Consider the following 27607-nt stretch of genomic DNA (forward strand, 5'->3'; position numbering starts at 1 on the left):
AGTGAAAGAGCAGAGTATGAAAGTTTGATCCAAAGATCCATTATTACACACATTCTCTATGGTTTCTATTGTCTTCTTCTGTTGGAAACTGTAAATATGAGAAGGAATTAAGATTGTGGTTTTGCATCAAGAAAATCGTTATGAAAAACAGTGAACTGCTGTGAATTACATTTGAGTAGTTTAAATGAGAAAACATTAAAAAAGTGTATATGGTATAGGAAGCAGAGGGAAAGCAACTAACATAAGGGAAAGGCCATTGCAATTAAACAAGACCAAGTCTAGGGTAGGATTTAGTCTTGGGGCTTAATCAACATGAGTCATGCTTTCAGACCAGTGGTAGTGAACTACCTCAGAAGTTTCTGCGAGGATTTTGACAGTGAAAAAGAAAAATATTTAATTGCAGCTCAGATGATATCCTTCATGGTTGAGAAAAACATATTAAGTGTGCTTGGTCAATTTTTGTAAAAATGTGCTCATGAATAGTTACAACTGTTAAAAAACTACAACAAAGAAGAAAAATAATAGGATTTATTGTTTTAAGATAATACAATAAAATAAAAAGCCAGCATTTCTTGGAAGTTTTGGAGTAGGTTCAGAATGCATAACGAAAGAACTATGAAATCTGGACCCAGTTTTACTACAGCTAATCATGACTCAAAACAGCCAGAAATTTCACAAAAAAAATATAGTTTTCCCATCACTTGTCATATTGGAGATTTTTATCTTTGCTTTCTCTTCCAGTTGCAGCCATCCTACAAATACATACAGACAGTTCGCACTGCTTTGCAGTACAAACTGTACAAGAATATGCCTGGAATCAAATCTAAACAGCTCTGAGAAAAAATAATTGTGTTAAATTCTGCTCCAAGATGCGTGAATTGAATATTCATAAGCATCTATGGTTCTTTCTAAATGTCTCTTACAGAGATTTTGGCACAATGAGAACCCATCAGATTTGACATCTGCATTTTCATATCCATTTAGTATATAGATTATGGATAGTAGAAAAAGATGAAAGATGCCCAGTGCAAATAGTTTCTCTCAACATTTTCAAAAGGATTACTTAGATGTACCATTATTATCATATGGTGATCACAAAAATGGGATTAACGATTAGTCATGAAGTATATGAGTTATGAAGCTTTCTTCTGGTGCTCACTTCAGAATCTGTTTTCCATTGGTGTAACCTATGAGAAGAAATATAGTGTAAGGGATCTCTATGTAAGGATTTTTTTTTTTAAAGGAGCAGTAAGAGATGTTTTAGTCTCTGAAAATAAATTACTAACTGTTTTGCTATGTGCTTTCTTTCTCAGCTGAATGTAGGAGCACATAATCACATCAGTGTAGACTTCACCATAGCTTCACTGTGGAAATGATCCCATTTTATCCCCACTTCATCTGACTTTTCAAGACTGCTAACAAATACATTTCTCACTTCATACACTTTTAGGTCATCTTACACTGCTATGTGTTCCTATGGCAGGTGTTCTTTTGGAAAGTGAAGAACATGACATTTGTGACAAATTTCTACACATAATTTGCATGTAGTTTGAAGTTTCTTTATACTTTTTATCCATACTTTATACTTTTTACCCATAACATCACAAAGAAGATTCTCAAAGCAAAGTAAAACTGCTACCAGCCATCTTAAAGATCAAAATCCGTCTAAATATTTTTACAGCAGAAAGAACGTGCTTTTGAGTTCTTGGTGTCAGTGCTCCAAGTGAGTGTATCGGCACTCGCTTTCCAGCACAATCACTTTCTAAGGCTCATTGCCTGATTCTCACTCTGCTAATACTGATTTACATCAGCTTATTTCCAGGGACTTCAGATAAACTATTGTGCAATGATAACCACCCTCTTTAAGCAAGTAAGTACATACATGCTCATAGAATCATAGAATCATAGGATCATTTCAATTGGAAGAGACCCTCAGGATCATTGAGCCCAACCACAACCTAAGCTAACTCCAGCACTAAACCATGTCCCTAAGAACCTAATTCAAATGCCTTTTAAACACCTCCAGGAAACTGATCGTTCAGTCTGTCAGTACACATAGCTATCACAGTAATTTTCCAAAGCTTTTTTGTCAGTGCAATATTTCAAACACCAATATGGCACATTTTTGCTCAATGCAAGCAGTCCATGTCTTACCAGTGTATGCATAGAATTAAGTCCTTGGAAGCAGAGTGACACCACTCCAAAAGCAGGGTAACTTAGCTCAAAAGCAGAAGCATCACACATAAAGAGAGGCAGTCAGCAAACAAAATTGGCACTGTTGAGCACTCAGGACTGAGAGGGTCAGCAAATCTAGAAAGATCACATACCAATTAGATGAGGCACGTCAGCAATTTCAGGAGAGATGGAGCGGTTTCTTGGAATCCTATAACTCAGCAAGGTTATTTGGGTTGGCATAAGGTTGGATTTTTTGTAATAATTTCTATGCATTTTACATGTCTTGTGCAACTGCCACATTTGTTACCAGCGCTGTTACTCTGAAACAGTCAGGGCCTTAGCTGCTGTTTTGTTGATGTGTACATCTTTTTTTTTCCTTGTTTTTACACAAAGTAAAAAAATCCCTTAATGCTAGAACAAACAAGTGCTTACAGTTGATCTGCTGCTGGAAACATGTCTGTTGCTAATTTAACTTTTTGTTTTCAGGACAGTATTGAAGTAACTCAGTGGCAAATCTCAGCTCAGAAGGTGCTTTTATTCTCTTTGTTGTAAATGCTTTTTAAGTTGTTTTACAGAACAAAGTGTCCCTGAAGTTCAAACATCATGAAGACACTTTTCCTGACATCCTGACCTCATTAATGTTTATAAATATGTAAATGTTTATAAATTCATTATAAATTAATGTTTATAAATATGTCACAAGGATGGAGCCAGGCTCTTCTCAGTGACAACCAATGATAGGACAAGGGGCAATGGGTGCAAACTGGAACACAGGAGGTTCCACTTAAATGAGGTGACAGAGCACTGAACCGGGCTGCCCAGGGAGATTGTGGAGTCTCCTTCTCTGGAGACATTCAAAACCCAGCTGGACACCTTCCTGTGTAACCTCATCTGGGTGTTCCTGCTCTGGCAGGGGGATTGGACTGGATGACCTTTCAGGGTCCCTTCCAATCCCTGACATTCTGTGATTCTGTGGTTCCCAAGAACACACTGGAAACCCATGACCCCATGGAAACAGACAGGTGTGGGGCCTGGATCCTTCTTCACCAAATGCAAAGCCTAGGCAGAACCTGATGTCACTTCTTTCAGTGCTCTCCTCTTGCTGAAGTCAGATGAAGGGGATTAAGCCTCAAGGTTGTTTCACTCAGCTCCTGCATTTTAGACAGCAGATCTTATCCATAGCAGAGCTTATTGACCTTCACTCAAGAGCAGCTGATATGCTCACCAACATCCCTGAGTTTTCCTCAGCTTCTAACCTTTAAGTAACACAAGCAGCTCATAAAAGACGAGTTTGTTATTTTTAGAGCTGCCTGATGCTGATAACCGTGTATGAAGACACTAAGCCCAGAAGATAATCTGGGAAACGGGTCTTTCCAATATATCCTCCCTCCATAAATGCAGGTTCACGAATGGGAGCCATCTTTGCTCTGAATTAGGTCTGGAGCATAACTTGATCCTGGGTTTCAATTTCTATTTTATTTTTTCAGGCGTGATCTGGCATTCTTTTTCACCCTGTTGTTTCCGGAGTGCCCTTGAACTCCATTACATTTTGTCAAGGTGCAAAGATATATGTTTGGAATTCCCAAGTACAATTTCTAGGATTAATTACTGAACGCTGTAAGGAAACTCAGTGAAGCAAAGAACCTCCTGATTATTAAATGTCAAATACAACCCTGCAGCAACAGGGCCTTACACACTTGTGCAGGTTAAATGATGTACAAACAGGTGACACACTTCCAACACACTTCCTAGCTGACATTTTTCATCAAGTGCTTCATCTCCTTTGCTGAGAAATAAAAGCCTATTTCAGGAGCTCATGAAATGTTGTTGCACAGAAAGCTTATGTCTGGGTGAATTATTAACATGGCATCATGTCAGGTGCTCTTTGTTCCCTTTTTCTCTCACTTCTGATAATTAGCTGAAACTCAGCATTCAAGAATACTGCCTTTGTTAAATGCCTGCAGGATGAGGTAAGGCTATAGGATTAATTCCAACATTTTACAGACCCACGCACAGTCTAGCAGGAAGCAGCCTTCAGAGGCAAAAAGTAGATTACTCACTTTTTCTCTCCTTTCCACCCAAACCCAAGTATATAAAATTTAGATGAGCCTTTATTGTGGCACTTCCTAGGTCTGGTTTGGTATTCATGCTCATAGCATGCTCTTTTTCTGTACGTTTTAGCAGAATCACTCCTCGTTCACTTCAGTTCAAATTGGGCCTGAATTGAAGTTAACATTTCAATGTCACACTTCCATAGACTTTTCTATTATCCCCCACTTCAGCAAAAACAGAGAGAAAAAGTGTACAGATGTTCTTCCTCACTTTGCGGTGGGATTTTCCCTACTTCCCGTATAGAGTGAGTTTGACAGTGAACCTCAGGGTACTCTGAGATATTGCCATGGCAATAACAAGGAAGACTGCACACCTTGTATTGGTTTTCTCTCTAAAAACATGAGACAAAAGAACAGAGAGGATTAAAAGAATAGGAAGGAGTGAATGCAAAATTCTCCTTTGGAGTACATTCAGTTTGTGCAGTCAGTTATGTCAGGGAAAAGTGGATGTACAACTCTGCCATGCCAGAATGGTAGTACTTCGTGACCATGGCAACTTGCTATTAACAGGTACATATGGTAAAGTACCATTGAGAATCTGCTCAAGGGTTTATGTGGAATTGGAACAAGGCTCTCAAGTGCTGTGAGCATAAAATCAAGGTAAGACAGATTTAGAAGGCAATAAACCACCACTGGAAGGTCTTCCAGATTATAAGCAGTCTACATCTTCCATTAAGTAGTAGCTTCTAGTTTTTATGATGTCTGCAGTGGCTTAACCTAGACTGAAACTACGTAATTTGTAGTCTTATAAATGTTACTGGCAATTTCAACTCCAAATTAACTTTAATGATGTATTGTACAAGAGCCTTGAGAGCTTTGAAAGGAAAAAGCTTTTATCAATTTCTGCATGTTCTTCCTGTATCTCTGTACATGTATAGTTTGTAAGTACATTGTATGACATATTGTACTATGACTGTTTTTAGTCTTTCCTTCACCATTTTGTCCTGAAAAATCAATGCTCAAGAGCTTCTTGACTCTACATTTAAAATTAGTTGAAATTGCCTGTGATCAGTTCCCTGCTATTGCTATAATGATACTTCTGTTTGCAGTTGAGACCGTTTCATTGCAAGCTAATTGTTCATTATTGTTTTCAAGTGGACAACTAAGTTATTTATCTATCATCTCATTTGCCCTTTGATTCTTTGAAAACCTATGTATGTCCAGCCCACTTCATCCTCACCAGAGCAATGATACCTCCTACGACACAGCAGGCCACACTTTACACACTAAGCAGGTGAGGAGATGTAGCTTTTCCATGCACAGGACCACTGTTTTGTAGTGGATCTTGGGAAGAGCAGCATGCAACTACCCATTGTGGGGGGCGGTTTCTAACCGCATTCTGAACTGGATTCCACAATTAGCTTAAACTCTAGAAAGTAATTGGATAGGAAGTCCGTGTCTGCCTCCAGGTGATTTTGTTGTGTTATATTATGAGCAAATTGGCAAAAAGCACGTGAACATGTCAGTGGCTTCTTTTTAAGTTAATCCCAAACTTCAATTTAAATTTAGATTGAGTATGATTCCCAAGAAGGACATGTAACTTAGGACATCGTTAGTTATACTACTTATTTTTTTCTGCAAGCAGAGAAGGGCAAATTTACCCCCATTCACATTTGTGCAGCCCCAAAATGAGTAAAACATTTAGTGTGCTTTGTCAGGAAAATTTTCTGAAAAATCAAAAAGTACTACAGGAAAAGCTTTATTCCTCTCTTTTCTTGGTATTGATTTTAGCATAAAAGGATATTTTAAAGTCATCAAACACAATGAAACAGCAGTAATAATAATAAGGATTAGAATGTCCAGCAGGAATTCATTTGATGCTAGGTTTGTCCTTCGGTTTTTCCCTGGTACAGGTGGTCAGAATTATATCCAGCAGGTTGGTTTTGCTCAGTAACCATAATTCTCCCAAGTCTAGTGTAAAACTCAGTGGGTCAGCTTCCTCAGGATTCTCTCTGTTGTGGGATTCTCAGGTGGCACAGAATCATAGAACCATAGAATCATTTTGGTTGGAAGAGACCTTCAAGATCATCTAGTCCAACCATAACCTAACACTGACACTAAACCACGTCCCTAAGAACCTCGTCTAAACACCTTTTAAACACCTCCAGGGATGGTCACTCAACCACTTCTCTGGGCAGCCTGTTCCATTGCTTCACAACCCTTTCTGTGAAGAAACGTTTCCCAATATCCAGTATGAACCTTCTTTGGTGCAACTTGAGGCCTTTTCCTCTCATCCTGTCACTTGCTACTTGGGAAAAGAGACCAACACCCACCATGCTACAAGATACTACAGAGGGGCGTAGACAGCAATAAGGTCTCCCCTCAGCCTCCTTTTCTCCAGGCTAAACAGCCCCAGCTCCCTCATCAGACTTTTCCTCCATATTCTTCCCCAGCTTCGTTGCCTTTCTCTGAACTCTCTCCAGCACTTCAATGTCTTTCCCATAGGGAGGGGCCCAAAACTGAACACAGGATTCGAGGTGCAGCCTCACCAGTGCTGAGTACAGTGCGATGATCACTTCCCTAGTCCTGTTGGCCACACTATTCCTGATACAAGCCAGGATGCTGTTGGCTTTCTTGGCCACCTGGGCACACTACTGGCTCACATTCAGCTGGCTGTCAATTAACATCCCCAGATCCCTCTCTGCCAGGCAGCTTTCCAGCCGCTCTTCCCTGAGCCTGTAACGATGCCTGGGGTTGTTGTGACCCAAGTGCAGGACCCGGCACTTGGCCTTGTTGAACCTCACACAATTGGCCTCAGACCAATGATCCAGATCATCCAGCTCCCCCACAGAGCCTTCCTACTCTCAAGCAGACCAGTGCTCCCACCCAACTTGGTGTCATCTGCAAACTTACTGAGGATGCACTTGATCCCCTTGTCCAGATCATTGATAAAGATATATTAAACAGTACTGGCCCCAATGCTGAGCCCTGAGGAACATCACTCGTGACCAGCTGCCAAATGGATTTTACTCCAAAGCCATTGATCTGTGCAGAGAGAATGTTTGAGGTGGCACAGGCCATGGCCACCTCTGGGCAACACTGGCCTCCAGTTGCTTCAGCAAACCTTTTACTATCAGAGTGCTCCAGTTTGCACGATCTGCAATCCCTCAGTCCAAAGGAGTACGAAGATCACTTTTAGTCATGATTTCCCTTAATGCCCTTGTTTCTTTGCTAACAGCCTTCATCACGATGACTTGACCAATAGCCATGAGGCTGTAATTCTTACAGTGAAAGTAACATCTCCATCAGTAAGGCATGAAAAACTAATTAGACTAAGCAATTTGGCTTCAGCTTGTTCCTGTATGTTATGTGTCCTTTTAGAGGTTGCACAGTGATGTGAAAGTAAAATGAGGAACGATGGGATTGCCAAACTCAATTCTCTTTTGTTCTTTGAGCCATTGAGCATTGTCTCATTAACTGTCATGTTGGGGTTAGGGACCCAAGAAGAAAGCATAAAATAAATGCAATGAAGCCACTGTTATGTAAGTCCTTTTTAGCTAGAAACAAACATCTGCTCTCACCTTTATTCAGAGTATGTTTGCTCAGCAATGTATATACTGTGTGGTTTTCATGAAGAAGGCCCACCAAGCTGAAAAGCCCAACTGCCAGCACAAATTCTGCATCTATCAGTCTCTGCAGTGAAACAGAGCTCTTGAGTAATTGAGAAACACAACTGCAAGTAGTAGAAAAATTGTAGCAATAAGTAAGAGTACCACAGTGGATTTTAATGCCACTTTTTACTTTCTGGTTCAACTTTTAAGCATCATTTCCATTAGTGTGGTATTCTCACCATATTGTAAATGTTGAGTCAGCTTTGGTTTAAGTAATTATGGTAGAAATCACTGGTATTGTGCAGATTCTACTTCAGATGGTTCCCTAAAATTAATTTAATCTTTTAAATATAGTTTCTATTCAATACATATCTAGATCACAAAATTGCTACCATGTCTAATGCCTTTGTGAACTGTCTTAACAAAGTCAAAAAGACAAAAATGGTATTGCAACTAGACAACTTTTACCCCACATTCTTTTGTTGGCTTCTAAAGAAGGACTGAAAAAAAATAATGTGTACAATAGAATGCAGCTTCCACATATTTTAAGCTTCCAAAGTAAAAATCTCCATTTTGCAGAAGTGTTTTGACTCTTAACTGGGTGAAAGTCAAATTGATCATGAATAAATGTTTAGTGCAAAAATGGTGCCATCAAACACTTCCTACTTCTTTGATGGATAAGCTGGTCCAGTATTACTGGTTTAACCTTTGCCTAAGATCATCACTCAGGTACTACTCATTTAACTTCCATTAAAGCGAAGTATCCTTCCTCTTCCTCCCATCAAAGATACATGCAGCATAATAATAACAGTGTGCTATGCAAAGTGGTGGGTCAACAACTGAAATCACAATGTTGTCTGTCTTGTTATCATAGTATCACAGTATGTTTGGGATTGGAAGGGACCTCAAAAGATCATCCAGTCCAATCCCTCTGCTGGAGCAGGAACGCCTAGGTGAGGTCGCACAGGAACATGTCCAGGCGGGTTTTGAATGTCTCCAGAGAAGGAGACTCCACAACCCCCCTGGGCAGCCTATTCCAGTGTCTGTCACCCTCACTGAGAAGAACTTTTTTCTCAAATTTAAGTCGAACCCCTTGTGTTCCAGCTTGATCCCATTACCACTTGTTCTATCATTGTTTGCCACCGAGAAGAGCCTGGCTCCATCCTCGTGGCACTCATCCTGTATATATTTATAAACATTAATAAGGTCACCCCTCAGTCTCCTCTTTTCCAAACTAAAGAGCCCCAGCTCCCTCAGCCTTTCCTCATAAGGGAGATGCTCCACTCCCTTAATCATCTTTGTTGCTCTGCGCTGGACCCTTTCCAGCAGTTCCCTGTCCTTCTGGAACTGAGGGGCCCAGAACTGGACACAATATTCCAGATGTGGTCTCAAATGATGATAAATATGTCAGCCACAGTTCTAGCAGCAGCTTTGTCTTGTGTGTTGTTCAATAGATTTATGCTGGAACTTTCAGAGAATTTTCAGGGAATTTGGAGGCCAGGACACCTTGGTTTTCATAACCTTAATAAGCCTCACTGTGTCCATTCCTGGAATAGCTGAAGTCAGGTGATTTACATCTGTAACCAAGCCTGTACTGTGTGCACTAACTGGCAGGTTCAAGTAAATTTTTGCTCAAAAGGATAAAAGGCATGCTATTGAGAAAATGGTTATCTTTCCTTCTGTCTGCCTAGATGTACTTGCAATGCTTTATCCTGTGTAGCTAGTTGCAACCATGCATGAAGTTTGCATTTTATAGTCATAACAAAGGTATGTTGTAACTTTTAACTGCACACACAGAAAGGCATTCTTTGTTACAGTTCACTGAACTAGCTCGTCTCATTTGTGAATCATTAATGATACTGACTGCTGGGTAAATTTACTTTGGTTGTAAATCTATAAATGGCATGGGAAGATGTGGTAGAATGATTTTTCATACTTGGCTTTTAAATAAGAACACTATAATTTCAAGGAAGGTAGAGGAAAAATATAAATTAACATTTTGGAAGGAGACACAGCAACCTTAAAAAGCTAACATTTTTCATTCTGTAATATTGATCTCACCATTCTTTTTCCTGTAATGATATATTGCAGTGACTGAGTATACACAGCTGTGTAGAAGTTGTCCATTATGGGAGGAGTTTTTTAAACCTCTTCTTGAGTGGTTACAATGGTTTGCAGACAGTTTAAAAATCAGGTAACTCAAAATGCGTTTGTTATTATTTGAGGTCATGAAATGATCCAAGGTAGGAAACAGCAAGTCTGAACATGAAGAAGCATTTCACTGAGGATCACTGGCCTATAAAAATAGACAGCTGTGTTTTTACACAGACATAATCGCTCCATTACAAGGTATCTTGAGCACCATGTGCAGCTCTGGGTGCCACAGGATAAAAAGGATATAAAGTCACTGGAGAGTGTCCAGAGGAGGCTACGAAGTTGGTGAAGGGTTTGGAGGGGAAGCTGTATGAGGAGCATCTGAAATCACTTGGTTTGTTCAGCCTGGAGGAGACTGAGGGGAGACCTCATCATGGCTACAGCGTCCTCACATGGAGACGAGGAGGGGCAGGGCTGAGCTCTTCTCTCTGGTGACCAATGACAGAACCTGAGGGAATGGCAGGAAAACGAGCCAGGGGAGGTTCAGGTTGGACATTAGGAAAAGGTTCTTCACCCAGAGGGTGCTGGACACTGGAACAGGCTCCCCAGGGAGGTGTCACAGCCCCAAGCCTGACAGTGTTCAAGAAGAGATTGAACACCCTCAGACACATGGTGTGAACTGTGGGGTTGTCCTGTGCAGGGACAGGAGTTGGACTCGATGATCCTCGTGTGTCCCTTCCAACTCAGGACATTCTGTGATTTTCTGTTCTTGTAATTGATGCAGTAAATACAAATGGATTCATATTCAGAATGGAAGAATGCTGTTTGGTTTTTTTCTACTCTTATTGAAGGAGATACCTGTATAGCAAACGGAGCTTTATTGAACTATTTTCCACTAGGGCAGAATTGCTATAAATACAGGAATATCCAGTGGCTTTAGCACAGGCACATGGGAGAACTCCTACAATCACATACAAGCAATGAAATAATAACCATCCCCCCCCACCTTGAATTTCTATCTCGTGAGAAATTCTGATGTTTCTACTCTGAAATACGAAAAAACCACACACCAACACTTCACAGAATAGAAAGGCCAGATGTGTCTTTCATTCAGAAATAATGTTCTCTGGAGGAATACAGCTCCCACATAACTTCTTTACTACACTTCACTATTTTACTCTAGGAGGGTTTCCAGGACATCATGAAAAACTGATCTAGCTCAAGCATGCAGGGAAAAGCACATGGCTTTGAGGTATTTCAAGCCATGTTACTCTCCATTGCCAGGAGAACTTGTATACTTCTCATTTTAAGAGCTCCCTCTCCATGAAAAAGAAAAAATGAATTCTGAAATGCCTGAATTCAGCAACTTTCTGTTCTTCATGGTGGCTTGCAGGATTCATTAACAATATATGCTGAATCATGGGGCAAGTTTCCTACATTAGATTAAATTCAGTGTAAATAAGATGATGCTGGGCTAAGATCATTTTAAGTAAAGCTCTACTAAGCTCACATGTACACCAGTCAGTGAATTTGGGCTTGCCAGTTTTTGCTTTGCTCATGGTTGACTCAGAGGCAGCCTTGCTAATAATTTCATAGTAAAATCAGCTTGGACCAGTATTTTCAAAGGACTCTTTGCAAACATATAACAGGATTTTTTTTGTACTTAGCTAATTTATTAGTTTGTATTTTGTCCTTAAATTTATAGTCTTATTTACAGGTGGGGTAAAAGGTAACCTCTTCTTTCCTAAACATGCTGGATTCTTAGGATATGTTTTGAATAATATGGACATTACCATGCATCGGCTTCCACATCAGTCTTTTGTTAGCGTTTTGTTTACCTAATGCACAGTAAAAATAGATGCTCTTTTCCTTGCATCAAATGGTGTGAAATAACTTCTTAAGTTTTTTAATATGTTAGGAACAATAACCAGATAGAACAGCACAATCTCTTTACATGTTGTATTGCAGAACCACACGAACAAAGAAATTAATAAAAATTATCACAGCACATAGATGTAAATAAATGGTCTTCTTTTATTTTTGTCTCCACCCAGGGTGTAAACCCACACTGAGGCACTCATTTATCTCTACAAATTTCTAGGTTTAATATATCAATAATTAGATCCAGATTTAAAACTCTGAACAAAGTGGTTTTTAGAAGAAATCTCTGAGATTTTTTTTCTATTTCTGTTTCTAATTATACTAATCCATACAAATACTAGTAGTTTTATGGTGCAGAACAATGGCTGGAGCAGTATTCTTTAAAGGCACCTGACAATACGATGTCATTGAGTTACAACTTTCCAGTTTTATTTTGTAGCATGTACATATACCTTTCAATTTTACCTTTTACATAAAAAAAAAGAATTTTATGAACTAGGACAAAAATAATTTATGTTTATATGAAAAATAACTGTAACAAATCACAAAATTATACACACTAGTACAGAAAAAAGTATAGCTAATTCATTTGAAAATTTATTTTTCATGGTGTGCAACAGATATATCTTTAGAGAAAATATTGGCCAGATGTACAGTATGACAAATTGAGTTCGCATCTGTATATGTAAGCAGGTATAAATATGCAGGTCTAGGAAAAACATATTCCCACTTTCTTTCCTCACCAAAGTGCTCTGTGTAAAAAAATATTACACAAGATGCTGCTTTCTGTGCAGAATAAAGGGATTTACTTCTTAAATAAACCCCCATCCAGCTAATTTTAAATTGTGGCCTTTTCTTTTTATCTGTTCCTAGGAAATTAAAAAGAATTTTAAATAAACTATAACCAGCCAACCAAATGTCATACAAACAACAAAAAGTGCTGTTTAACAAAATCTGCTATAAAATTACACAGGGAAAACAGGGAATAAACAGTTAAAATGTAATTTCCATACTCAATCACACCTCTTCAAATAAAGTAGAAAACAGGATACAATGTGACAGATGGCCTAAATACTGCAATACTTCAGCATCCAGTATTAGTAAACCATAATGCCTATATGCATGTATGTATACACATACATAGAAAGAGATCCGAATACACACATGCACTCACATACACTCACTTGAAAATTTATTTTAAACTCCAGTGTAGACCCATTCCTAATGCAGATATAAATAGATCATTTGAGTCTGAAAAAAAGAGAATTGTATAAAAGAATGATTGTAAATAATTTCATTAGAATATTGTTTAATGTCCATAGTCTAAAATAACTTCATCTTTTAGATATGAGTCCCTTTAGAAAGTTAATAATCCAGCAAGTAGAATAAAAACACAAAAATCACTGAGGCACATGTATTTCCATATAAGTCACTAACTGCCATTATGCTATGTGTTTTCACAAGCACCATTTTTCATTCTAACATGTGACAAACACAATTCCATATTTAAATATCCAAAATACATAAGATAAAATGGTTCTTTTTTATACAATTGCCATCAGTGATATAAGTTGATCCCCTAAAGACAGTCTGACTCCAAAGACCATAATGAAATAATAATGAAGAATTCTCTTTGTCTTTGATACAGAAGTAAACAAAGGCATACCTTTTTACAGACTGGTAGCCCACTCTCATGTGCTTAATTTGACTGTACTCTAGTTCTTTTTTTTTTTTTAAGATTAAGGCTCATAGAAAGCTGTAACTATATATATGTATATATATGTATTATATATTAAAGAATGAATTAATGACTAGCAAGTTTCTTTTTCAAATGTAACTGATGACCTCCAAATTATGAATACCCTTTTTGAATTCTGTTGGCTTGCCTTTCCTTTGGTCAGGATCTTTGATGATGTATAAGTACCCCCTCTCCTGGATAGCCTGCCTGTTGAGATACTAGAAAAAATCTTTCAAAAGATTTAAAAGTCAAGGTGGTACAGATCTGAATTCAGCAGCTATATTTCAGTTTTGTACAGAGCAACTGTTCTGGACAACCATGTGGTTAAAGGAGCAATGAAGGATTCATACAGACAAAAGCATGTATGTACATACACATGCATATGTACACACCAGGCCTGATCCTGCACTTACTGACTTTGTTGGAAGAAAAATGTTCTACACATTTGAAATTGAAGTGTTCAGTGTGCCTAATAACTCCTGCTGAACCAAATTATGCATGTGCAGTAACCACAGACAGGGCTTCTAGATAGCAAAAAACTAAAGCTTTATGAAAAAGCAAAACCCACTGTCAATGCACTGGGCTGTATCATACATCAATGTAAACAGATTGTCTTTTTGCCTTTGTATGTATAGCTGTGTAGGCAAGCCTGATGTCATTTAACCCAATGCAAACCACACACAGTAACTACTAGACCTACCACTGTGAGCTGAAGCAGAGGGTCACATTCACTTGTGACATGAGAATCAGAATAAAAGCGGGAAGAATTTACTATAGAATTATGTGTATTTAAGCCATATTACTTCTTGTAATTAATGTGCATGTTTTCTCCATGTATGTTTTGCATTTATTGGACAAAAATCTATTAAATCTACAAGTACATATGTCTGTATAGAAGAATATACTTCATTAATATACATTGCTAGTCTTTATAAACATCTGGATATAAATTAATCTATGCAACATAATGGCAACTTAAATTATGAATTTGACCCAAACTGCATTCAACAACTCTGAAAAGCTTCTCGGGGTAAGAAAATGATTGGATAAACACTTTTTAAAAATTCAACTTTCTAGAAGAGTGTTTTCAGAAGAATAGTTATAGTCTAGCATGTAAGAATGAACTTTGGATTTTAGTCCTTATTAAATTGGGTCATGAGAATACTAAGTTGCACACTACACAGTAAGGAGTCCACAAAATAGATGAATAGGGTTTAATAACCTAAAAACTCAGTCTTACATAACATAAGAATTGCTCCCAAAGTACATAAGATCACAGTGATGACACATCTCCACTGCAAAATACTGTTTTTAACTCATACTCTTGTAGCTTTAACAAAGGGCAACCTCATTTGCTTGCATCCTGGACTAAATTGGAGGACCAGAGCCTGATACTGAGCAGAAAAATCAAAACAACCAAGCCAGTTCAGTTTTAAATCTCTAAATAACCAGAGGGAACATAACAAACTTAAGAGTAGCTCTTTTTCCTGAAAATGTATTATGGAAACGAAAAATGTTAGGGCTACAAAAATTTAATCGAATTAGTACAGATTGCTTTGAAAAGAATCTGTGGAATTTAAGAAAGAATACATTTTCTACAAGGTATTTTAAACCTTCCTACAGAGTACTATAGCATATACAGCAATAAAGCTCTACAATATAATTAAAAATCAGCAGAAAGTTAAAACATAGGTTTTTTTTATCTAGCAGCTGTGCTAAATACAGACAAAGTCCATGTACCTTCTCAGGTAGTGCATTTAACCCTTCTTATTAATTGTATAAAGTACTAGGTCTGAAGGAATATTGGAAAAATAGTAGTGGCCATATTGTATGGCTTAAAATACCGAGGGAGGGAAAAAACATCTAAACTGAGGCCAGTGAGAAATCTAGTACCAAAGATATTTGGCTCAGGCCTCCAATGGGTGGTGTCAGCATTATGTCTAATTTCTCTCCCTTTTTGATGCTGGTGTGTGTTTAACATTGGAAGCATCACATGCGAATAGGTTGTGCAAAAAGCTGTGTGCCTTTGAAATGTTTGTAGTATGCTCTGGTTTTCCTTATTTTCCTAAAAAAACAACAACCAAACAAACAACAAAACACGGAGTTTTCTAAAGCTGTGTTCTTCAATAGGTCCACCCATTCGGCTTGAAAGGATTACAGCCAACAAGCAGTTTTCTTATGCAGTCTGTGAATTCCCTTTGAGAAATTAAAAAGAAGAAAGAACAAAAAAGTAGAGTTGCTGTGCCACAGATGAAAAGAAGGAACTGCTAAGGTTTTGGCAAGGTTGCTTTCTCCAAACATTCTCCTTCTCAGTTGACTGCATGATTACATGATGAATGCTTGTTGATTGCTTTCTTCCTCTCCATTACGTATGTATATCAACCTATATCCCCATACATACATGGCAGTTTCATGGAGAGAAAAATTTTGTAGAAAAATACCTGAAGGGCAAGATGAAATGGAATCAAGTTCTTGTAAGTAGATTTATATTACTTTATCCTTCAGTGTAGACAGAAGAAAGCTGGTTAGAACAATGATCCACTGCATTTACTTGTAGGAAACTGCTATCCTCTGGCATGCTGCGAGCTGAATCACCAAAGATACCTGTGGACCCTGCTGGAAAGTCATAAACTGGAAAAAATACAGAAACAATTAATTAACTAGGATAACAATATAATGGAGAATGTCTTAATACTTATGCAGAGAACTGGAAATTGCTTTACACAAAACAAACAAGTCAACAAAGATATGAAATCAATAATCACATAACTTACTACTTACCACAAAAGGAATTTCAGTTCTGCCAGAACTAAGTCTGAAGTACAGCAGAGTTAATCACAACTAACACTTGCTCATTTAACAGATGCTAAAATTGGGATAATGTACAAAATAAATTTAATGCTTGCTTATTGAATTTCATCATGCTCAACTTATGATAAGAGGCAATAAAGTATTGTAGAACTCATTTTCTGTAAAGCAGACCATGGCACAGAAATTACTAACTAGTACAAGTGATAGTAGTAAGCACAAGAGCAACCATTTGCAGAAAAAAATCCCACCTTTTGGATTACATCTTTACATATGAGTGAGATGACTCTTTGAAGTTAGAGGTGCATTGGCTTTTTAATGCACTACAGAAGGACCAAGACATAAAGGAGATTTCAAAATGCAATAAATGCTAAGTGAAATCATCCTTTGTGGAAGGACAATAAAAGACTTGGGCATCAATTGTGCTTAGGCCTTAAAATTAGGTCCACGGTCTTGTTCTGATTCTCTGCACAGAGGTAACTTTCACCCTTCCAGAGCAGCATGCAAGTCCCTTGCATACTTTTCAGCTAGGCAGAGACTAAGTCAAGTGTGCACAGAGAAGTGTGCACCCAGGCAGCTCTTGTCATGGGAATGTGAGTATATTAAATTCAAGGCTGAGAAAAATTAAATGTGCATGAAGCAAAACCAATGGTTTGGATCATCTCAGGTCCCTACTACAACACCTACAGCAGAGTGGAGTGGCTGCGCAAACATCACACCTGGCTCAAGGGGCTGTATTTCAAAGCAAATATGTGAGCTAGTGACTGTCTGACTCCCAGAGGTTAGAACCTCGAGGAGCCCTCAATAGTCTGCGGTCTGCACACAGGACAGATGTTACTCTGACCCACTAAGGTCTGAAAACCATCTCCTCTTTGTGTAGAGTCAAGTCTGTCATGACAGGTCTCAGTCACATACACAGCTCAAGCAGATTTGTCAGACTCCACAGAATGTACACAACCAGTCCCTGGATGTTATTTACCTGTAATACCAGAATGAGCTGAGAAAGTTCGGTGGAAAATGCCAAGCCCTGCCTGGCCCACTGATGTGGGAACTAAGGAGTCTTCAAAAGGAGGAACCATATTGCAAGAAATACCATGTTGTACGTTCTTCTGAGTGTCAGCATAATGTGGAGGGCAGAAAGTCTGAAGCTGCCCATAAAAACCTACAACAAGGAGAAGAAAGTGGTCAGTGAAAGACCTGGAGAGATAACAAGAGATAGCATGTGGAACCATGGCCATGAGAATGCTAAAAAAATCAACTGCAGTAGTACCAGGACTTCAGTTATTTTCCACCGATAAAGCTGCTTTGATATGAAGCTCCTTAAGACTTCCTCCAGTTGCTACTAATTCCAAACACAATCTACTTCATGGATACCCTGACTCCAGCACAAACTGTGAGAAGCACTGACTGATTAGAAGCAGAAATTTTTCAGGAAATGTCTCTTTCCTCTGCAGTCTTGCTTTCTGAACTGGTACTCTTCAGATTTCACACTGGGCTGCTGCCTGAAACATCGAAGCAAATGCTCTATTCAAAATAAAGGAAGATTATCCAAGAAAGGTCTGAATTAAACTGGAGGGTCTGTCACTGATGCCAAGACATCTGGCTGGTGGTGGAGACATGCATATGAGACTCAGAAGGGCTGCTACAGCTGATGATCCATGGGACCTGCTGTTCATAAATACAGGTTGAGAGTCTTGCTCACTTATCAGTAGCAACGAGTCCACATGGAAGAGAACAGAGACCATTGTGCCACATGACATAAAAGATCCTCACCAGGTTTTTTGTGCTTTAAGTTGTTTTTTTTCCTTAAATGACATTTGAGAGAGGCATATAAGCACTGAGTAAAATCACATTGAAGTCCATGCCAAAATATATATTTCTATAACCAAAACCACGCTCCTTGGGGAAAGAGGAATACACATGCAATCTAAGAGGCATAGAAAGATGTTCTGCAGTAGATAGGGCTGAAGATTTTTCTCATGGAAGTAAGGTCTTTTCTTATCCTAAAAAGCCTGCTGCTAAGTCTAAGTTTTGGTGATTTTGTTCAGAGTGCGAAGGATGGCTTTTATAGGTAAAAGACTGTGGTATGCATTTATTTCTGTTTTCTACAATATGTTCTTAAGAGTACATCAGAAATGAAACTATTATAAATTCAGTATTACAATATATACATATTTTTCTTTTAAGAAAAACTGTGAATCAAGCTCCTCTCTGCAAGTGCTGTGGCTCCTTGTTCTCACCACTCTCCTTCAATGTATAAGGTAAAAAAGAGAAAGACAGTGCATTACAACCAAGGTGTTACATAGAAATTGCAGGCCCTGACTGTCCAAAACCAGGCCCAGGATTGATACAGTCTCTGAAGATTTTATTAACAAACACCTTATTGCCTAAGGGCTCGTGTGTTATTCTCTTAGTGAAGAATATGCTGTGGTAAATCATACCAAAAAGCCACTGTCAGAAAAATGCCTCCCTACTTCAGAAAGCGTCTTGAGGAATTTCCTGTGTCTCAAGTTTATTCCAGAGACATTACAGTCAATAGAAAAAGCTGATCTGCAGGGCTGTCTTCTCCAGCCAGTCTACTTAACCAACATTGGCAAAGTCCTTCCAGCTGAATTTCTTTTCACTCTAGAAAGATCAATAAAAACAAACAACTACAAAACCTCCCCTAAACCCTTAAATCATCAACACCATAAAAAAAGGAAAAAAAAAAAAAAGGCAAAAGAGGCACTGAAAAATATATTTTAATACATTCTCTGTATTGCAGATGCTGGCTTAAAATTCAAGAACTTAAATGACTCCACACCCCTCAAGCATCTGTTTATTGTCTTTGGGATATTATAAAAAATGAGGAAACCTTGTTACTTTCAGTGATTATTAATGTTCACAGTTTTGACTTCAAAGAGCATTTACTACTAGGACGGAATAAAGAATCCTAATCTAGGTAGTTACAGGGCCAGCCAGCTCAAGTTCATCCTTCCATGTGTTTAGGAATTAGCTTCAGTACATCCTACTGTGTTGACAGAAAAGCATATTTATACTAGACATTCAGCTTTCATGTCTGGGATCTACTGATGTCTATGAGTAGTAATAAACCATGAGTAGTAAGCAAATTAGTTGACAGGTTTAAAAGCTAATCTCCATCCCTAAAAGTAATGGGATGTTTGGGTGAGCAGCATATTACAAAAGGCCTTTGAGTACCATATAATAGTTCATAAAGTATCAAGGAGAGATCCCAGAGGACAGGAGATGAGTAAGGAGAGAAGATCCTTGAATGGGAAGCAAGAAACATTGAATCACAAGCTGTCAATAACTGAGATGGACATGTCTGAATATTTCAGTATCTTGTGACACCTGAACATAACTATTGTCCTATTAATTCATTACTAGTGATTAGAAATGCCTCACATGGGGCACCTAGTTTTGACTAACAAAAAAAAAGTATTTTAAAAACAAAAATTTATATTGGTGCCATTCCACACCCTGATCCAAAAAACCTTCCAACCTCAATTCCCTTTACAGGTATAGTCTATGCTTAGAAACATGTTATAAACATAAGGTACCTGTCAAACTTTTTCAGCATTATGGCTAGGAGCTAGGTGTATTTCCATTAATTTTCCCATGGAAGTGTGCACATGGAGATGTTGTTTGCTAAAGCTGCACTGAGTGTTTATGCACAGATAATGGATTTCATAAATAATGGGGATGGTGAAAGGAGAAGGACATAGTGGAAAATTTGCTGTATCCCTTTATGTGATATAACTAATCTTCTGCCAAGCAGGAGGAAGGACACATGTTTGTAAGAGTTTTATGATTCTAATTATTTTTCTTTTGAGATCAACTTCTGTGGTCTCCACAAGGAAACATACAAATGTTGGCATGCACAAGATGTACTTGAATTAAAGCAGAAAACTCAACATTTAAAAGCATCAGAATAGGCCAGGACTATGGGCAGGAAAAGACAGTCTGAACCTGCACCCAGGAACTCAGAAGAGACCTTATGGGGAGGCCTGGGTAACAATGGTAAGTGACACATAGTCTTTGCACTTCATTTAGTAGTTTCGCAAGACACTTCTGTGTACACACAATGAGGTAAATGCCTAATTTACACACATTTTACAAGAGTTTAGATCAGGCAAACAGTCACATGACAGAACACTGAAACAATTGTCAGTGTTGTGTCTGAAAACCTGAATGAAAGAAAGAGTATTTTGACTTCATATAAAAGAAAGAAAGGGAGAAAGAGAGAAAGAAAGAAAAAAAAGAGAAAGAGAAGAAGGAGAGAGAAAGAGAGAAAGAAAGAGAAGAAGGAGAGAGAAAGAGAGAAGAGAGAGAAGAGAGAGAAGAGAGAGAAGAGAGAGAAGAGAGAGAAGAGAGAGAAGAGAGAGAAGAGAGAAAAGAGAGAAAAAAAAGAGAAAGAAGCATGGCACAGCAATCACAATTTGCAGACTGTGCTCACTCTAGAGAGGCTGAATACTCATAGATTTAATTGTCTTCTGCAGGGGCTGCAGGCACTTTGCAGACCTCGCTGTAAGATGAGAGTTTCAATCTTCTTTTTTTTTTTCTTTTAAAAACTTAACTGCAACCAAACTGAGTCAGACTGCAAAGCATGCTAGGAATTTACATCCTAACAATCCTGAAATGTTCAGTCCTGACATTTAAGAATCAACTGTAGTAAAATAAAATAAAATTAAAGAAAAAAACAATAGCCATCCAAAACTTGATTTAGAAGCTATGTAGCTATTGACAGTCTTTGCCTCCTTTAAAAATGCTTTTAAAATCAACTTTTGTCTCAGCCATCAATAGGACATGCTGTGAAAGTTTACTATTGAGTCAGACTAGTTACCAGAAACAACTATTTCGATTTATAGTGGTCTGAGCCAGCTGGCAAGACCCTTCAAGACACATGCTGAAATGTCCTTTCACACTGCTCTGTGCTCATTCTCCATTTGTCCCTTTCTCACAGCATCCTGTTCCCAATGCAAAACAATCTGGCAGTAATTTTGACTATTGCTAGCTGAAGTTTGGCAGAAAAACTACTTACCCTGGGGTTGAGCTATTGTGAGTCACATCCTCTGTGTCTGTTCATTCCCTACTTATGCAAAAGAATATTGTCTAGCAAAGTCTTACAAGCTTTGATACACTGGTACATTAACCACTATACTGCAGAAAGAACCAGGGAAGTGCAAAGAGCACTTTCATTTACTGATAACCCCCAAATAATATTTTTAAGATGGAAAGAGAGCACAGATAAATCAGCTTTCTTAGAGACACATGTTCTTTTCATGATGCAGTGTCATAAATATCCTCCTTACAAAACAGAGCCATAAAAAGGAAAGAGCAGAATAAAGCATACATTGTTTTCTTCCCCTCAGTTATTTAGCACTAGTCTAAACGTCGTTGTCCACATTTGCAGTGCATCAGGTCAGAGTGTAAGTCTGAGCTTGAACTCGAGCCCAAACATGATACAGCAAAATCTCCTAATTCAATATCAGGAGCTCTTCCCTTTATCCACATAGTGCCATGTCCAAGATAATCTACACTACTGCTGAATGTTGGATAACATGAAACCATATGCAATTCAGACCCTAGACCTGACCATAGCTGGTCCCTACTTCAACATCACTTCTTAGATAACTACCTGTAGCATCAGTTTTCTGTGTTTCCATGCAGCACTGGAAAGAAAAAAGGCAAACACATTGGCTATTGAAGTTCCAGTGACTGAACATTTCTTCTCAGGACTGCAACTCTGGATTGTATCAGTTGTTCTCTTATTAAACTATTTAACATATACACACACACAAACACACACAAGGTTATGTCAATTGTGGTTCTTTGAATCAGTACACTATAGCCAAGGTCCAAGACGTCAAGATACAGTTATTTTTCTGGTATGATAGTGTTATTTCCTGAGGAAAGTGAAATATTTTAAAATATGAAAAAATAGCTGCATACTCCAAGAACCTCTCTAGAAGCAAGAAGCTCTGGCTCTCTATCACATACAAAGCCTCATCCTGAGAGATACTGAGCATCTGAATATCACAGCTACACAGACGAACTCAAACTCACAGCTGAAATTGTGGCCACATAAGTTTGTGACAGACTCCTGATCCCATTGAACTGATGTGGACAAAGATTTTGTTACAGATATTTAATGAATGACTGTCACAGTCACAATTTTGATAAGGTTGGAAGTTTCTATCAGACATTTATTTCCTCTTCAGTCAGTATTCTGTCTGGCATCACAAAGAGAGGATATTTTTTCAAGAAAATCATTACAACTGCCACTAAGAAATATACATAATGGATGAGCAGGCTTTATTACTATGGTATGTAAAAATTTCAACGGTCTTTGGCTTAAACTAATTCAAAATAGTGTTCCTCTGCAGTATATTTCTACAGTGTCCACTAGGTGAATTACACAAACATAAAGTAATAATTTGGTACTATATGAGAGTGAAGAACAAAAGGAAAAGAAGGAGTAAGATAGATATGAGAGTCACACATTGTACTGTCAGGCTGACTTGCAAGTGTGAAAAACTACAAATGTTTCTATATATTTAAATCTGATTTTTTGTAATTAAAAGATAACTTTTACTAGTAGAGCTGCCTGTACAGATACACTAGTATAGATAACTCATATTAGTTAACAATTAAAAAAAAAAGTAACTTTTTTTTTTTTTTTACTGAATCTATTGCATGACTTTTTTATTTCTTCCTTTACTCAGCCATTATTGGTCATCAGCTTAACTCACAAACACATATGACATGAGTTACTAGCACAATTTTAAAGGACAGTCAGATTTCTACTGCAAAAATGCTCACAGCATCCAAAATCAAGTCAACTATGTCCATGCCTAAAGGAGCTTTTTACCTTACTCTCTACTACAAACACAAGAACCTTCTCACTGTGAAGGAGGAGATTCTATTGCTGTTCTTTCCTACCTCACACATTTCTTCTGACTTGTCTCAGAGCAATACCTTATTCTTCCAGCTGCCTGTGTGCTGCAGGTGCCTGTGTTTTTCAGGTACCTCTGCTGAGATCCCTGTAGTTGTTCTTAGCTGAAAAGACTCATCAGTACAATACAGGTCCTAGACCAACTGGAGCCAATTTCCAGAACCTATACTGTCTTCTATTCTGCCTACAAACAAATAGTACAACGGCATACAATAGTGTCAAGCTGGGAAGTCATCACTCCAGTCTCCAGCTCAAGATAGTTTCAGATTTACTGCCTATGTTCATCCAATAAGAGATACCACAGTCTAATGAAAGAAAAGAAGAGCTTAATTTTTGCAGCTCAGTGAGTTGACTAACACCATCCAAATATCCCATGCAGCAAAGGAAATTGTGAATTTCACAAGAGGAAGGAAGGAAAGGGAGTATTTAGTCTATCATATGATGTTATCCAAGGCAATAAAAAGCCCTCTCTGACATTACTGTGTGTCTGATGTTGAAAAGCACTCAGAAAAAAATGATGAAATCTGAACTGCAGACAACATTCTTCCATGAAAAAGTAGTTTCACAATACAAATACTTATCAGACATAAGAGGCTTGTCAGTCTTGGATCTCCTAAGTCTTTTCTTTCTAAAAGACAGTGCTCTGAGATCTCCATGAGCTTCTAAGATTATCAGGTTTTCAGTAAGGGAGTCTGTTTAGAACTTTTTCACTTCTGAAAGCTTTTGGGCAATGAAACTTTTTCTTCTTTAGTACAGCCAGTTTAAATGGAGTTGACAAGTTTATGACTATATATTGAGACAAAAATGTCACCTTTGTTTGGTAGCGGACTGAGCTGAAATGGCTATAGTTACAGCACTTTGAATAATGAAAAGGCAGGTTATGAATTGCAGGAGACAGAAACTAACAGAGCTTCCCGCAGACTCTTCTTATGTATCAGATAGTCCAGGCTGGTGAGGTAACTCCATAGCGGTTTTCTACACTATAATGGTGTGACCAAGGAAGATGGCAATCTTTTATTGCTGCTGGGAAAACATGACCATGAACTCTTAAAACATTTGCTTTGAAAGGGAGGGTTTAGGCAAGAATTCCAGGCACACAGGACAAACAAAGCTTTCAGTGTAGCACATGGAGGAGAGGCAGCTGTGCTTAAGTGGGAGGGAGCACATTCAGACAAAACACCTCTTATAGTGACAATAGGTTACTTAATACTTGAAAGAAAATTTAATACCCAAATGTGGCTATTGCATTGCATCTTTCAATACTAAAAAAAAGCCCAAAACAATTCAGACCACAATATCTTCCTACCAGTTTCAAGTGCAGAGATCTTCACAACTGCAACTTTGAGTTTTTATCTATGTGTATATAATTCCTGCCAGCAACATCTATTTTCAACATAGATTTTCCTAGGACAGTAAGGCAAACATAGTAATGCTAGTGTGGGACTAAGTATGATATGGGTATAAGGTCCATGCCCTAGAGGTTATCCATTTTTACATCTGCTCAGAAGATAGCATTAAGCTCTATCTTAAGTGTGGCTTCCCCATTGTCCATATAAAACATTCACCCAGATCAGGGTATCTACTGGGCCTTCTTCTTATAATGTTTTTAAGGACTCATGTCTCTTGTCCTTTTAAATCATCTTGGGACTGTGGGTGCGGGGGATAGGAACACAATAGCATCAGTCTGGCCTGCCCTAAAGAGAAGATGCCCAAGCAGATACGGAGCTAGCTGCACCAGCTAGTGCAAGTCCTATGTGCAGCCCTTTGGGAGGCAGGATTCTCAGGAAACTGTTCAACTTCGGAGCAACTGGCTGTGATCCCAGCTTCTACAATTGCTGAAGCTCCCATGGCCCTGAGAGGAAGAGAGTGGTGAAGCCATCTGTGCACTCAAAGACTGTTTTTTTTGCCACACAGAAGGACATACCTTAATGTCTGGATGCCCTTCTGGAATATGAGCTCTTGCCAATACTCAGCAAAAAACGGAACTGAGTAAAATGTATTGTATTGCAGAAACAGGATGGCTAACCTGGTCCCTTCATGCCACATATGCTAGGAATTTATTTGACCTGCTCTGGGATGTCTTTGAATATCTCATACAAAAAGTAACAGTATATTAATACATTTAATCCTGTACTATGTTGACCCTAGATTATTAGTAAAACTTTAATCAGAGAGTAGAGAAAGCCAACAGTAACTGTTTACATCCATTGGTAAACTTAATGTTCTGCTGGTACTAATCAGCGCTGCTCAGGGCTATCAGTTCCTGGAAGAAAAGAACCTGGCTCAGATCCTGCTCAAGTGTGATCTACTATGACAAGAAGAACAAAACAACACTGACACTTCCTTTCTTCACTTCATACTCATGAACTCTGGGAGATGCCTCAGTGTCCTATCTCATCCCTTTGCCTAAAGAGACTGCTTCCATCAGTGGAAGAAAATAAAGGAAGCCTTGGCTTTCTCAAGATATGTCTCCTATTATATCTGCTGTGGTAATTCTCAGGAAGCCTAATCAAAAAGCAAAAACCCACCACCTATAAAAGTCCAGTGAATGTAAATAGGGAAAACCATATATTTGAACAGTTGAGAGGAACAGCATTACTGCTGTCAACACATTTCTGAAATGTTAAGGTAATTACCATTCAGACTCCATACCAGCTAGAAAAACAACAACAAACAAACAAAACCCCATAAAACCAACAAACAATCCAACCTTGTTTTCAGCTGTTGTTAATTTTCTTCTTGGCTACAGAAGTTTATACTCAATTGAACAAAGAGGCAGAGAGAAGTCTTGTAGAAGCTGTTTACACAGCACAAGTGGGAACACAGCTGTAAGGGACATGTATGTTAATAAAAGCAGAGGTCTCCATCACTCCACAAGTGTAAGGGAGACAAATATTCCACCTCCTGAAAACCTGTTAACACTTTATATGTAAACTCAGGATGGATGAGAAGTGTAACATTGGAAAATTGAAAGCAGAGGCCACAAAAAAATTATTTGCAGTTCTATTTCAACAACAGCTCTGAAAATCAGTTTGAAGAGAAGCCTGTAACTCTGTAGTAAGATGAATAACAATTAGCTAAGCTAAGAATATTAAGGAAGTCTGAAGGCAGGGTCCTGAAGGCTACTTCCCAGAGTCTTTCAAAAGGAAACATGCCTTAAAAATACCAGTACCAGCCCCCAAAGAACGGCATTTGAAGCCAAGCAGCAGTGGCAAACAATTAACATAAGTGATGACGATTCTTCCTTCTTACCTTGGATGTGGAGGCTGTTTGGTTGACAAGAAGGGTTGGCTGCTGGCTGGTATGTCTTTAGAGACATTCCTGCAGATTGTTGAAGGTGGGGAGGTTGTGGAGTCTGTCTCTGCATAGTGGGATGCGGAACTGAAATTCTCTGGGGGCTGATGTGGTGAGGAGAAAGAGCTGGAGCAACAAACCTAGGAGTTCAGAAACACAAATCTGTAAAATCCTGAACAGATAAGAGCTGTTTCTACTTTACTTAGATTACTATAGTGTTTAGTACTTTGCATAGATACAGACTTCTAGAAGAACAGTGTGCAATCCAAATACAGAGAAGATGTATTTTTAAATGGTGACATATCATTAGATTTGACAACTAGGAAATGAAAAGGGTGAATTGCACCCTTGTCATCGAAAACTCCTCTTAACTTCCATGGGTGAGTTTAAGTCTTAATGGGAGGAGATGCCTCAAGGGGCACCTTATTTCTGCGGCATTGCCAGCTGTCTCATTGTAAGGTTTTGTATCAGCTATATCTGTCAATAAATAGCTGTCCTTCCTCACTGGAAGTGAGTGATCAGTTCTAGTCATTGGACACGAGTTAGATATTAGGTTCAGGTTTCGAGTTCTATAAATCTTTGTATGTTACATAGAGCTATTTGAAAACAAACAAAACCAACAACAAAAGCCACAAACAAACAAAATGAAAACACATCCCACCCTCCTCCCCCCTCAACCAACCAAAAAAACAAACAGAGAAAATCCCACATTTTGAAGTGAATTTAATGGCAAATATTAGATTGCTTCCAGTTGGGCAGAGTCTGACCACATCAAAATGTTGATCTGGACTCCATTCAGACCAAACCTGGTGGTGCAGCTGTCAAAGAGGTTCATCACTTCACTGTTATGTTTTGCACAGCTTTGTCACTACTGGCACTACAGGGATACACACTGCTTTGAGTATTTTACACAAGGATTTTACAGAATTTGTAAATGTAACTTTTTTCTACATGACCTTAAAACGGCATTCTTCAAAGTACATTACACATAGATGCCACA

General features: G+C 38.4%; 1 protein-coding gene across 1 annotated transcript in view; it reads right to left on the reverse strand.

The window, feature by feature from the left end:
* Nucleotides 1-16044: 16044 nt before the first annotated feature.
* Nucleotides 16045-27607, reverse strand: part of GLIS3 (GLIS family zinc finger 3) — a gene marked incomplete at its 3' end in the record, with an annotated part of 159024 nt that continues 147461 nt past the window's right edge. Inside the window, exons 8-10 of the mRNA XM_080361972.1 lie at nucleotides 26566-26747; nucleotides 17338-17520; nucleotides 16045-16181 (exon numbers count right to left, since the gene is read on the reverse strand). Coding sequence (XP_080218098.1) covers nucleotides 16045-16181; nucleotides 17338-17520; nucleotides 26566-26747 — 502 coding nt within the window. The remainder of the gene's footprint in view (nucleotides 16182-17337; nucleotides 17521-26565; nucleotides 26748-27607) is intronic.

This window comes from Nesoenas mayeri, assembly GCF_963082525.1.
Source record: "Nesoenas mayeri genome assembly, chromosome: Z".
Lineage (NCBI taxonomy): Eukaryota > Metazoa > Chordata > Aves > Columbiformes > Columbidae > Nesoenas > Nesoenas mayeri.